The 13,347-nt window shown below is 41.6% G+C and overlaps 1 protein-coding gene across 1 annotated transcript in view; it reads left to right on the forward strand.

The window, feature by feature from the left end:
* Positions 1 to 13,347, forward strand: part of COL22A1 (collagen type XXII alpha 1 chain) — a 218,091-nt gene that overhangs the window by 85,381 nt on the left and 119,363 nt on the right. The window contains exons 6-12 of the mRNA XM_056485694.1: positions 1,511 to 1,634; positions 4,211 to 4,486; positions 5,505 to 5,585; positions 6,189 to 6,302; positions 6,747 to 6,791; positions 10,811 to 10,864; positions 11,635 to 11,670. Coding sequence (XP_056341669.1) covers positions 1,511 to 1,634; positions 4,211 to 4,486; positions 5,505 to 5,585; positions 6,189 to 6,302; positions 6,747 to 6,791; positions 10,811 to 10,864; positions 11,635 to 11,670 — 730 coding nt within the window. The remainder of the gene's footprint in view (positions 1 to 1,510; positions 1,635 to 4,210; positions 4,487 to 5,504; positions 5,586 to 6,188; positions 6,303 to 6,746; positions 6,792 to 10,810; positions 10,865 to 11,634; positions 11,671 to 13,347) is intronic.

Here is a 13,347-nt window from a genome sequence, read left to right on the forward strand (position 1 = left end):
CAGCAAAAGCCACATTAGTGGATGAAACCAGAGTGTTCTGAATTTATAACTTGGCTGAAAAGATGGGAGATTCAGAGCACAGATTAAAATGATTGAATATTTTGGCATTAGGAAAGACTGGGTCTCAACCTTTGCTGCAACTGCAAAACAGTATTCTGGAAATTTTGAGGACTTTTTGCTTTTAATGCAATTAAAGGCTTCTAGTTTTATGTGCCTTGGACTGTGCCAGCTTCTGCATAGTGATGGATTATGTTAGCTATTCATTAGGACAACATTTCAAAGTTTGTTCTTCATTAATTGCTGCCATTATGTTTTGTTTTGTATTGAGTGCTCATGCCTGACTGCTCAGATGTCCCAGAGCAAAGACATGATATTTATGAAGGGTTTATTTGGGAATGATCATAGGATGGCTTGGGTATAAAGAACAATGTTAAATGTGACTCTTCAGGTGGGGAAAGAGATGGCTTAGAGGCATTATCAGCAAAGTCTGAAAAATCATGGATGGCATAAAAGATAGAAGAAGAGTAAGTTCATTGTTTTTTCCCTAACAAAGTCCTAAACAAAGGAGGAGGAGGCTCATTATGCAATGGGCAGCAGTGAGTGATTCCTTGTCAAGGGATATTGTGAATGTCAGAAGTTTACCTGAGTTCAGGGGGAGGATGCAAAAGTCTATATGGGATTAATCCATAAAAAGCTGTTGATACAGAAATTGCATTTGTCTCTGAGTTAGACTCCTGGATTCCAAAGAGACAGAGATATGAGAGAGATGGTTTTTTTTTTTTTCTGTTTGTTCTTGTTTTTAGGTATCTAGTAATGGCTAGTAAGAAAAAAACAGTGATACTGGATTAGCTATGCCTTCTGTCCTGCCCTCCATCCCCATGCTGTGACAGGTTTTTATGATGGAGTAGAGGAAAAGAGTGTTGGATTTGGTTACTTCATGTGTTTGTTACGTGCAGGGGTCGTGGTTCATGCTGAGTAAATCTCTGCCTGATGTGTTTGCAATGTTGGATGTGAGAAACTTCTGTTATCTGGGGCTGCAGCTAAGGATCCTCTTGTAAAGACATAAGGTGTAGGGCTTGTTTTGGGGCAGATATTACAATATTTGTTGCTATAATTTGGTACATTTAGATGGTTTGGTGTGTTCCTGGCCATTCTCAGAAGTCACAGGTCTCCAGTACATCTGGAACAGAACAGAATTATTTACAATTTCATGAAAATAGAAGCATGAAGTGAAAAACAGCCTTTTTAACGTGATGGATACTCAACTGCAGATTTCCATTATATTTTACCCAATTTGAGAGCTTCACTATTGGAATGATGAAAGGGTTCCAATAAAGACAGAACCTGGAGGGCACAAGCTCATGTCCATCTCACTTCAGGATTTCCAATAAAGCAGATTATAGTTTAGGAACTATAATGATACTTTTAGAAAGCATTGCTGGGACATGAAGAGAGTTTTAGAAGTTCTGCTAAGCCTGATTCATTGCTCTCTTTCCCCTCCCCATGCCAGGGATGTGTTTCCACAAGGCCTGCCTGATGAATATGCCTTTGTAACTACCTTCAAATTCCGGAAGGCTTCCAGGAAGGAAGATTGGTATATCTGGCAGATTATTGACAAGTATGGCATACCACAGGTAAGTGGCTGGAACAGCTTTTTTTTTTTTTTTTTTTTTTTTTTGGCCATAAGCCAGTTTTCTTGCCTTAATCTCCCACTACTTTTTCTTGTGAACTAGTAAAATTCCTTTTTTAAGTGGGTTTTGCTGCAAATATTTTACCTTTAATTCAAACCCTGAATAAATATACCTTGTATATATATTGTATATACCTTGGTTGTTATTAGGATGCAGACAAATGTGTTAGCTGCAAAGGGGGACAAAAATATACCATCCTTGCCCTTGAAACTACTGCTGAGTTTTCATTTGTTTTGTTCAGGTAGTTCTGCTTAGGGAAAATATTTTGCCTTTTTGGGAAAAGATTGTCACATGGATGTACTACAGAGCAGTGAGTTATGTCAGGTTTTGCACAGCTTCTAGGTAACTTGGAAATACATTATTGGTTCCTGCTCTGGATGTCAGTGTAACACCTTTTATAACTCCATAATCCTGAGTCCTGGTGCTGCACAACTTGATCTAGTTACTTTTTTTTCAGGTACTCTCAGGTTCTCAGAAAAACATACTGTAAGTGTGTACTAAAGGGCTGTCTGTCCCTACACAACATCTTCTTAGCAGCTTGGTTTAGGTTTTCAGGGGTGCTTGAGGAGGGAGTGGTTTGGATGGGCTGTACATTTTTCTGCTCAGCACCAAAAACAGTGGTGATGGAACTACCCAGGACCCTAAAGTGAGCTGTCAGCATGGGCTCACAGAGCTGTGTAATTCAGTATTGCTTCTTTGGGATTTAGAAGGATTTGGGAACTCTCACTGAAGAATAGGTGCAGTTTGAAGAATTAGATAACTGGGTTTGAGACAGCAGGAAAAGGTTTATATGAAAGTTATTATAGGCTACAATTTTGTTAAATGAAGTGATTTACTGTGCCACATGCATTCCTAGTTGCTGCAGAATGAGAATGTGTCACACAGTATTTCTTGCAGGAAGTTGAAAATTTGAACTGCTTAGGTGTGAAGAGAGAAACACACAATATTTGCAATAATAATTTCAAGAGTGCCTTAGATTATGGTGCCAGAAGTGCCTTGGAGCCCCATGAGCCTTGTTTCATGTGAGGTTGGTGGTGGTTTGGTGCCTTGCAGACCTGCACTGCTCACAGATGCCAGCACTGGCATTCCCAGCCAGCACAGTGCCCAGCTGCACAAAGCTGGGTCAGATGTGGAGTCAGCCCCCCCTGGGCTCCTCACATCCCCCACAGTTCTGTGCCAAGGTGCCCAAACTCCTGGCATCATTCCTGGCTCTGCCTGCTCCATTCCCTGCTGTTACTGGTGACTGCCTGACTTTGGTAAAAGAAGACACCAATTTGTAAATGAACTCAAAGTTGCATGTCTCCAAAAACCTATTTTTGCCTGCTCTGTAGCTTACAGCACAGAGGGATGGGGTGCAGTTTTCTGTTCAAAGCACCTGAAATAAAAGTCTGGGCAGTGCCACAGCTCAGCAGACTGGTTTCATATGAGGCAGGGAGGTATTTTTCCATATCCCATGGGACAATTGAGGATGTGATGGGAGCAGAGAACCTGCTGGAAGCAGTGGAGGAGCACACAGGGTAGAGGGATCCAGACCAGGTTCAGCTTTGGGGAGGTGCTGTGACCTGTGCTACCACCCAGCTGTGGCAGCAAGGTGGCCTGTGCTGAAAACTTGCCAAGGGTTGTACTTGGGAGGAGGCTTTAGCTGGTCATGGGTCTGCACTGGAGCCTGTGGAGCCCCTTCCTGCTCACCAGCACAGGTGTAGGCTCCCTTTCTGCTGGGAAGGATAAGGATTTGATAGAAAGGTTTTACAGAAATGTATGTATAACAGAAAGATTTTTCAATGTAGAATCTGAAGAAGAAATAGAAATGATAGCAAGCTTTGATATAGAAGAAAAGAATTGCTAAGCTAGTTTTACTGGGTAACTGAAAAGGTAAAGAGCAAGTGAGTTGGAAGGGGCTTTTATGACTTAGAGCAAAAGATAAATCTACTTCAAGCAAAAGATGTTTTTATGAAACAAGAAGATTTTCACAGACAAACAAAAAGGCTATGTTGCAAGTAGAGAAAAGATCTCCAAATTTTTCACTGCAAGAAAACTGAAAAACAACTTCTAGCTTAAACTGTAATGTACTAATTTTTTGTAATTGGAAAATAGTAACATGAATATAGTAATGTTAGTAGTTATAATAGGCTATAGGTAATAGTAAAGGTATTGATTAGTTGTCATGTTTTAATCTTCTCTGTAATGAAAAGTAAAAAATGCATTGTAACCAGAACTAGAAGAAGCTTTCAGATGAACCCACAGCTGTGGCTGAGAAGGCTGTGAGCTGGGCTCGTCACCCACGACCCGTAAATTGCTGCATTGTTTAAATACAATAAAAACCAGCACTTTAAAGTGCCCGTCTGGAGTTCCCCATCCCTCATTTAGGCTCTTACACCTTTCCATACCTCCCACAAAATTCCATCCCTGCTCTCAGCACAGCCCGTGCCACCCCTGGCTGCGGCGTGTGGGTGATGGTGGGGGCAGGCAGGGGCAGGGAGAAGGCTCTGCCCCTCAGCCCAGCCCTCCTGCTGCTGCAGGTGTCCATCAGGCTGGACGGGGAGAACAGAGCCGTGGAGTACAACGCCGTGGGGCTGGCCAGCGACGCCGTCAGGGCCGTGTTCCGCAGCGCGCGCGTCAGCGACCTGTTCGACCGCAGCTGGCACAAGGTCGCGCTCAGCATCCAGGCCAAGGCTGTCTCCCTCTACATAGACTGCAAGCTGGTGCAGGTGCTGCCCATCGAGGACAGGGAGAACATTGACATTCAAGGAAAGACTGTGATTGGCAAGCGCTTGTATGACAGTGTCCCCATTGATGTGAGTACTGCTCTTGCTGGCTGGAGCGGGGTACGGGTTCAGCTTGGGGTTTGCAGCCTGGGAACGAGGGGGATTGGGGGTTATGTTGTAATTGACCCTTTTCTTGAGGCAGCATCACTGAAATATTACCAGTGTGTTACATAGCTAAGACACATTGGCCCCTTACAGGACTTTCTGTATTTTTATGTGAGACCGTATCTCCAGAACAGGGATTAAAAATGAGAAATTTATTTCGTCTTTCTGTCTAGTCACAGAATGTGGTACAATTAGAAGCAAAGACAAAATGGTACACAAATATCATCAAACTGGGTACTGAGCTACACAGAAAGTAGTTTTCCATTTGATCTTGGCATTATAAATGTTTCTGTAAGTGATAGAAAGAGATGGGGGGGAAAAAGGAAGCTTGTTAGCTAAGAGAGTTGGGATATATTCTCCATTCCTCAGATGGAATCCATTCCTTAGTACAAATGAACCAAAGTCAAGACACACATGCTGATTGTCCAGCAGCAGTGTTACCCTAGTATATAATTTATGTGTGATAGTTTGGTATTTCACACTTGTATAATCTTTCTTAGCTGTGCAGAATGGATGGGATATGCATATCAAATGTGTTCATAACATTTCTCACGCAGGAGTAAATGGTCAGAAGATGCAAGACACAACAGGAGAAAAACAGACCTTGTGTCTAGATGAAACTCTAGGAAGGATAGACATGGCCAGGATATGTCTTCTCAGACAGAAATTTGGCCAGAACACAGGGATTGGCATGAAAACCCACACCAGAATTTGAATGGGCATTTTCAGGGTCTTATTATCTCAGCTCTTGCAGCATGCTGAGATATTGGTCTATTATTGATAGGGAGAGATAGAGATTGACCATGGGATCTATAGAAGGGCTCTGAAGTTAGCACCATCTGGTTTTTGCTTGTGTTTGCCTGCTCTGTTTGTGTCCAAGCAAAGGGACACAGGGTCTTTAATAATTCAGTCAGTGAGGCTGTTGCCTGCCTTTGTCTCCCAGTTTGATCTCCAGCGGATGGTGATTTACTGTGACTCCCGGCACGCCGAGCTGGAGACCTGCTGTGACATTCCCTCTGGACCAGTAAGCTCCTTTTTGTCATTTACTCATTTTCACATGAACACTCTTCACTGAAATCTATTGCATAAATCAGGGAATATGTGGCAGTGTGGGATTATAGTTTTGTTTAATAAGAGTGATTGAAAGCTAACTGTGTAATTGGCAGTGCAGCAGCACCAGAGGAGGACCACTGCAGAGGGATGAGCATGAGGAATTGGAAGCTTCCAAGTTCCTCTTTCCTTGTCAAACTGTCAGGGGAAACAAAACCCCCGAAGTGATGATAGAACAACAGAAATGCAGCATGAAATATTCAACATGTTTCCCACTGGTTTTATTTGGAAACAGCTAAGAAAAGTGCCAGTTGCAGCTTCTTTTCCTGTGGCCAACTCTCAGTAGAAACTTCCACTCTCCTTTCACTCTTCTCTGCTCAGTCTTGGTTCATTGTTCATTTTGCCACATTTTTTTCCCTATTGCTTGGGTGAATGGCTTTGGTGGGATTTCATTTCTCAAGAGGACACATTTGGCTGTGTGTTACACAGTAGTGCCATGGGATTTGTCTAAAGGGGGTGGAAGGGGAAACTAGCCAGCATCAAAGGCTTTGTGCTGACCTTGGGTGTTTGGCTGCAGTGCCAGGTCACGGTCCTGACAGAAGCACCTCCCCTGGAAGTGAGGCCCACTGTTGGCAGTGAGCAAGTTGGACATCTCAAGATTTTCAACTGCTCCTGTCCTCCTGGACAAAAGGTGAGTTTTCAGATAAGTGTGTTTCATTTGGGATGCCTGTAGAGGTAAAGGAAGTTTCTCCAGGTGTTTTCTCTTTACCTAATTCTAGTCATGCTGATAGTCCTGGTAACAACACTGAAAACAAAGTGATTATTCTTATCCAGCTCAGTTATGTGTATCCTTCTTCAAACAAAATAAAACAGATTCTGGAGATAAATGTGGCCACATTGAAAAAGATCTCATGGCTTTTAAAAGCAATGTGCTCACTTTTTCTGGCTATGACTGGGACCTCTGAAAACCAGCTTTGTTGTCATTGCTCCTGAGGGGCAAGTCAGCTTTATTATCTTCTCTGCTTAAACCTGGAAACGTTTTTGTTGTCCTCAGTAGTTAGTTGTAGGATTGGGCCCCTTGCTTGAATATAAAATGAGAAGGTAAGTTTGATTAATGATGTCTTTTTTGTCCTAGGGGGAGAGGGGTCCACTTGGCTTTGAAGGCCCCAAAGGTCAAAAGGTCAGTAATTTGTGCTAGTTCATTTGTTTAATAAAAACACAACAGCAGAACAATTTCAGAGTGAATTGAGGATTTGAAGATTTCAAGAAATGAGAGTCAATTTAGTATATGATTACATTCAGACAGTTTTGGATGAGCTTGGGACTGCAGAAGTTTTTGTGATCTTTTATTGTTATTTTATGCTTTCATTTAGGCTTCTCTCTTTCTGCTTTATGTCATTCTTAGAGTAAATGTGTTGCAAAATCCTTTCCTGCAGCTTCTAAACTGGCATTTTGCAAGTTACTGTTATTCACTAGGTCATGCACAGGTCCATGGTAGGTCACCTGGAAAACGAGGTGCTGCTGCCATGCTGTGCCTTGCTCAGCAGTAATACATGTGCATAGTTTACTTAGCAGCCTTCCAGCCACCCTCCAGAAAATTTCTTGAGACTAGGGGTAAAGGATCAGTCACAATTATCCTTAGCAAGATTGTCTGAGTCATGATGTTAAATATAGGCCACTTCTTCAGTACTCATCTTCCTAGATAAAAGGGTAGGAGAGTGGTTCTGATGTCTGCTTCAAGTTTCACAGTGCAGCCTTTCTATCACCCTGGCTGTTCTGCAAGCCCCTTCAATATACACACGTGTGCATTCAGCAGAAACACATTTTCCTTCTGTGCCTGGTTACAGATACAGCCATGAGGCAATAGACTCAAAGGGAGCACTTGTACAGAAAAAAAACCCACAAAGTCACAACATTGCAGGAGACGTGAAAGTTGGTGGTGTTGGAGGTTCCCAGTTTTACCATCTGAAAAGATGTTTGGGGAAAAAGTTATATTCAAAATTATTTCCATCTGAATCACTTCTGCAAACTGAGTCACTGAATTTATACCTGTTTGGTGAATAACTGAGTTGCATCCCACCAAAAATCACTCAGTTATTATGAAAGACTGTGGGAGGGGAAAGGAAAAATCTCTGGATGTTGGAAGGTCAAACATCTTCAGAGATGTGCTGTCTTTTGGCAAAGCTTGGTCTGCTGTCAGCAGGGAGAAATTTTGGAAATAAGAATATGCCATTTGGAGGCTGGAATAAGAGAACATGGGCTCATTACTGCTCAAATGTGCCTGTGCAGAAAAAGGTGCTTCCATTTATGCTTCCATGTGTAGATAAATAGAAGTTTTCTGTTTCAATCCATGAGAGCTTAAATAGTGATGGGGTATTTTCAGGAATGGCAAAGTCATGACTGTTGTGAGGAGGTTGAGGAAAGACAATGATGCTAATGACAAAGGGCCCTGCAGCAGGATCCCCTTGTCTTCCCCTGCTGTGCCAAGGTCTGTGTGCTGGTGAGGGTGTCTCAATGTCTCACAGGGTCCTGGGGTGCAGAACACTCTGTGGAGTACAGAGGAGTGTGTCTGCAAGCACAGCATCAGCAGGTTGTCTGGAACAGACCCCAAAAGGACTGTCCCACTCCTGCAGATGGGAGAGACTTTTCCCTGGCTGTACTGGGTTGAGACAAGGCAGGACTGTGCCACAGTCTCAAGGACCTGGGGGTGATGCCATTTAAATATGGGATCTGGCAACAATTTAGTATAAATGTGATGATTTGAGACAAATAATTTAGCTTCTCTATCTGCTAAATAAGGTGAATAGTAGATTTTTCTCCCAGCTTGCAAAGATGTTGTGATTCAATATCATATACCACTCTTGACAGCAGTTCTTTCATTGCTATTGCCAAGGATCAGCTTGTCACAGTCCTTGCTCTATGTTCAAGAGTGAATTTTAGCTCTCCTCCTCTCTCCCTGCAACATCACTGAACTACCCAGGCTGAAATCCTGACCTTGGCAAGGAATTCAATGCTTATTTGCAGATTCCCAACATTACCACCTGGTATTTAATTAAGAAAAATTAGGATAATGTGATTCTTATTTTCTCTAAGCTTTCAAAGGCAGGGATAAACAGGAGAGCTTGCAGTTATCAAGAAAGTGGAAAACATTTCTGTCAGATAAACACCTCTGCCTCAATCACCCATGCTGCCAAAGTGAGGGTAATGCAAGGAGGCACAGTTGATGTGTTTTGGAATGAGATACAGTAGGGGATCGTATTGGGAAACAGCTAGACAGGAAATAGCTGTGGCAGAATTGGCTGCTATGTCTGAAACTGGGTCTATTGATAAATTTTAGATGCTAATGACAGCCCAGGCTGATTTATTTTCCTTCCACAGTCCCTCTGCAGGCTGTGTTGTTTGCAGGCAGCCAGGATGGCTGGTTGGGGCGCTGGGCTGATGATCAACAGGCTTCTCTCTTCCAGCACTGCTCTTGATCCAAATGCAAAATCCTTTCTCCATGAAATGTGTTTTTGTCCACAAAGAAGTTACAATTCTTACCTGCCATGGTGAAGTTTGTGAAGTCCAGTGTATTAGATAAGCTCTAGCAGGATGTATCTTTTCCTCCAAATCAGAAAGGTTTTGTACTTTCAGTGACTTAAAAGAGATGGTCACATAAAAATTATCATGAATTTTACCACAGCCTTCTTAATTGACCATGACATATTTTTTAATATATTTTGCTACTTACTCTGTGAGTTTTCTTTCTTTTGGCAAAAAAACAAAGCAGAAAGGTTAAAGAAAGTATTTTAATATTTCATATATCCTGTGCATTCAAAATCATTTCTTCACCTGGGGAAAAGAAAGGATGATCCTGGCAAATGTTTTTAGTTCCTGGTGCTGCTAAGCACATTTTTTGAGAGGGCATAGATCAGGATAAATTTGATAGAGACAGAAAATTATATCCTACTCCATGGTCCATGTGGGGAGATTTGGGGAGAGCAAGGGTCATCAAACTTACTGATGCTCTGGTACTGGAGGGTCCTGACCAGGTCAGAGACTTTCTCAGCTTGATGTTAAGTCAATACTGAAGCCCACAGTGCTTGATTTCCCTACTAGCAAAAGACAATGGGAGGCACAAATAGGTTGTATTTGTAAGTGAGAGAAGGGGTGCTCAGCACAGCAGGATTCTGGTTTGTACATTTTGGGTGAGAATCAGGAAGGAGCTCTAGGCAGAGGTGTGTGGGCAGAGCCCTCTGCTCCCCAGCAGTTCCTAGTGCTAGAGGAATTGAAGGAATTGGTGACAACACAGCCTTAAACTAGTCCAAGTAGTGGCTATATCCTCAGCTGGTCCTTCCTCTAGCTTTGTGACTGCAGAGTGCTCTGTGAAAAGGATTTTTGGGTATTTTTTCTGCACTTGCTGGGTTTGGCACCACTTTAAGTTCTGTATCTGATAAATATTTATGAAATTTTGGATTTTCTTTGATTCTTTATCCCTTTTACCACTGTCCTTTTAAAGAGAAAAGTGAAGAAAAAGTTTTGCTTGGTTTTTGATCGATCATTTTTCTCTTTTCCTCCCTATATATGTCCTTCTCCAGTTAGAACTTTTTCAAGCATCCTAAATTGTATCTTTCCAATTGTCTCTTTTCTATGCTACTTTCCCCCTGCCCCATTGGAACAAGCAGGAAGAATGACTGTGTGTGTTGCACATTTGTGTGAGGGAAGAGAAAGGTTAGCTGATACTGAAAATTTAGTGAGACTGAAAACAAGGGGTTTGGATTACAAAAAGAAAAAAAAAAAGCAAAAAAGCTCTAAAATCTTAGCAATATTTTCAGATTATTTTTGCACATTTTAGGCATGTACCCTCCAAGTTTTCTTCAAGGCACCTTTCCAGGTATTTCCTCTCTTAATAAAAAATAAAGGCTTTTGAAGTACTTCGCAGGAGAAAACTCTCTGCCTTGCCAGTGCACTCTAAAGGACCTGTATTTTCATATGAAAAATAGAACAGAAAATCAATCTGAAAACTTGGATGTTCAAGGCGTGGAATTAGGTACACCCAGTCCTTAGGGCAGGAGCTGAAACCTTGGCTGTAGAGAGTGGTGGAACCAAAAGTGTCCATAATTTCCATAGTTTCAGTCAAACCCTTGTGGCCTGACTTTCCTTCTATGTCTTGAAAGGAAGGAATTAACTATGTGATATTAACACATTTTCTATTTCAAGGGAGAAAGAGGCATCCCAGGGCTTCCTGGACTCCGAGGAGAAAAAGGAGAGTCAGTAAGTAAGAAATACCCAATGATTTTGCTAAAGCAGATGGAAATGTAAGTAGTTGTTTTCTCCTTTATGCTGAGAACCTGCTCAGAGCATTGTGTGCCCTGGTCAAGCTGTTCCCTCTGCTGGACCTGAGTCCCAGGAGGAGCCTGATCTTCCTGGAACTCACTGGCCTCTCTTGGAGGCAAATGGAGGTTTCATCCCTGGGTACAGCTGATAACTAAAATATCTGCCTTCTAATCTAATATGTTACTTGGATGCACTTGATTACCACAGCTGCACATCTGCTGGGGGACAATATGAGGCAAAAGAACACAAAGAAGATGCAAATCTCTCTTGATTTTTTCCATTCGGATGACCAAGACACAGCCTTCCCCAGCAGTAATTAATGCAAATGCCAGGCTGAGTTTTTAGGCAAGAAAATCTTTAACCCTGCATAAAATCCATTCCAGTAAGCGTTGTTGGCAACTTTGTTTTTGGAAATGTAACATCATGCTCTTCCATGAATAAAATATAAGATGTTTTTCTGGCTGCACTGGGAGAATTTGGGATAAGTTTCTAGTTTAATTTGTCACTGAATTATTATCAAGGAATTATTTCCCAAAGGAAATTGCTTTCCCTATAGAAGTTGTGAAGTGACTTGTATGTCTATATATAAAGAGAGATAAATCTTGGATGCATAACAAGGAAAGCATGAAATATGTATTTGTAGTGTTGTTTGATATCCTTGCTTTCAAGTGTATATTTTCCCCTCTTTTTTTTTCTTTCATTTTTAGGGCAAAGCCTATGGCATAGGAGAAAAAGGAGAAAAGGTAAGATCTAATTCTGGTCCAACAAATGAGTTGCTTGCTGTTGCCTTCTGTGGTTCAGAGGTTGCTTTTGGAGTGCACAGGACACAAAAGATGTGACTCAGTTGGATCTTTGTGAGAACCTTTATGCCTCCTTCTGCAGACAAGCTTTTGAGTGTTCATTGCTTTTTCTTTGAGTTTCTTTGTGCACTGGCCATGGAAAATCTTATCAAATTGAAATAATAATCTTTACTTTGTGTAAGCAGCAGTGAGTTCATGGAGGATAACGCACTAAAGAAATTGGCTGGAAGGATGAAAAACAGAAGAAAAGCATAATTTTGAGTTTATTGAATTTTTCAGCAGGATTAAATTTGGCTTATGAGAAGTCTGTCAGTCTTTCTTCCAATTAGATCTTTTAATTAATAAACTGAATGAAAAAAGCTGGAAATTTTTTAACTTCAAATATTAAGCAGGACAGAGTAATAAGACTTGGAGGCTGAAACTGAGACTACAGAATAACCACTGAATATTTCTGTGTTATCTGTCTTGGAAAACTCTTTAATTGGTGATCAGCAATGGGAAACAAGTAGCAGGACTGGATTTATTTGCATTTTAAAAAGATGGTGATTTTGAGGCAATTCTGACTGCAAACTTTCCATTCTGCACAGAAAAAAAATGAGTCTCAATGCCTAGACTTCAGAAGAGAATTAGCTCTTTCTGTAGCTCCATATCACACCTGGTTGAGGGTGTTTTCCTTATGATCAAAATGAAATTTCAAGTTGCAAGGAACAACAGCCAAAGATTGACAGGATAGGAGATGAACATATTAAGGAAAAAGTCATGGTTCGTATTGAAAATGAGATTAAGAATTTGTTGAGATGTTTTTCAGGGAATCTGTGGCTACTCAATTGCTCAGAGAATTTCAAACAATATTGGATTGTGATGGGAAAGGAAGAATGCTGCACTAGAGAGAACATGGCATTTATGCCCATTGCAGCTTCTCATTTGCTCTTTCTGTGGTTATGATGTATTGATTGTATACAGTGGCAATTCATCATGTGAAATTACAATCGAAACGCCAGTTGCTCATGGCAGGAAATATTATTGAGCCAGGCTAGAGACATGGGGGCCATAAAGAATACATTTCTGCATTCATTTTCCTGCAGTCCTGCCACTGGCAGACACTGTTTAGCCTTTGAGACTCAGGATTCAGCCTTTGGAAACCAGCTAATGTTTGGCAGGAGGTGAGAGCCAGCAGTGTGGTGGGAAACATGATGTTTATGGTATTAGGTGTGCTGTGGCTGAAGCAAGTTCTTGTTTTCTTATGTTTTGAATTCTGCAGAAAAAGTCAGAAAATATCATTCCATCTGTATTATTTTCATGCAGAGACAAACGGTTTGCAGGTCTGGAGAGAGAAAAGTAGAAAGATGTCACAGTGCAGAACTGAATTCTGCAGAAAAAGTCAGAAAATATCATTCCATCTGTATTATTTTCATGCAGAGACAAACGGTTTGCAGGTCTGGAGAGAGAAAAGTAGAAAGATGTCACAGTGCAGAACTTCTTCAGCTGGAGTAGCCAGACAGCACTGAGCACCCAAACAAATATGTAGGCTTGGAGGATGCTGAGTTTATGGTCAGCTTGTCGTGTTTATTTGGTGCCTCTGCCAGCTGAGGCAGCTTGTTCTCATCTGTGGAAGGAGGG

The sequence above is a fragment of the Oenanthe melanoleuca genome, chromosome 2 (assembly GCF_029582105.1).
Source record: "Oenanthe melanoleuca isolate GR-GAL-2019-014 chromosome 2, OMel1.0, whole genome shotgun sequence".
In the NCBI taxonomy this organism is placed as follows: Eukaryota; Metazoa; Chordata; class Aves; order Passeriformes; family Muscicapidae; genus Oenanthe; species Oenanthe melanoleuca.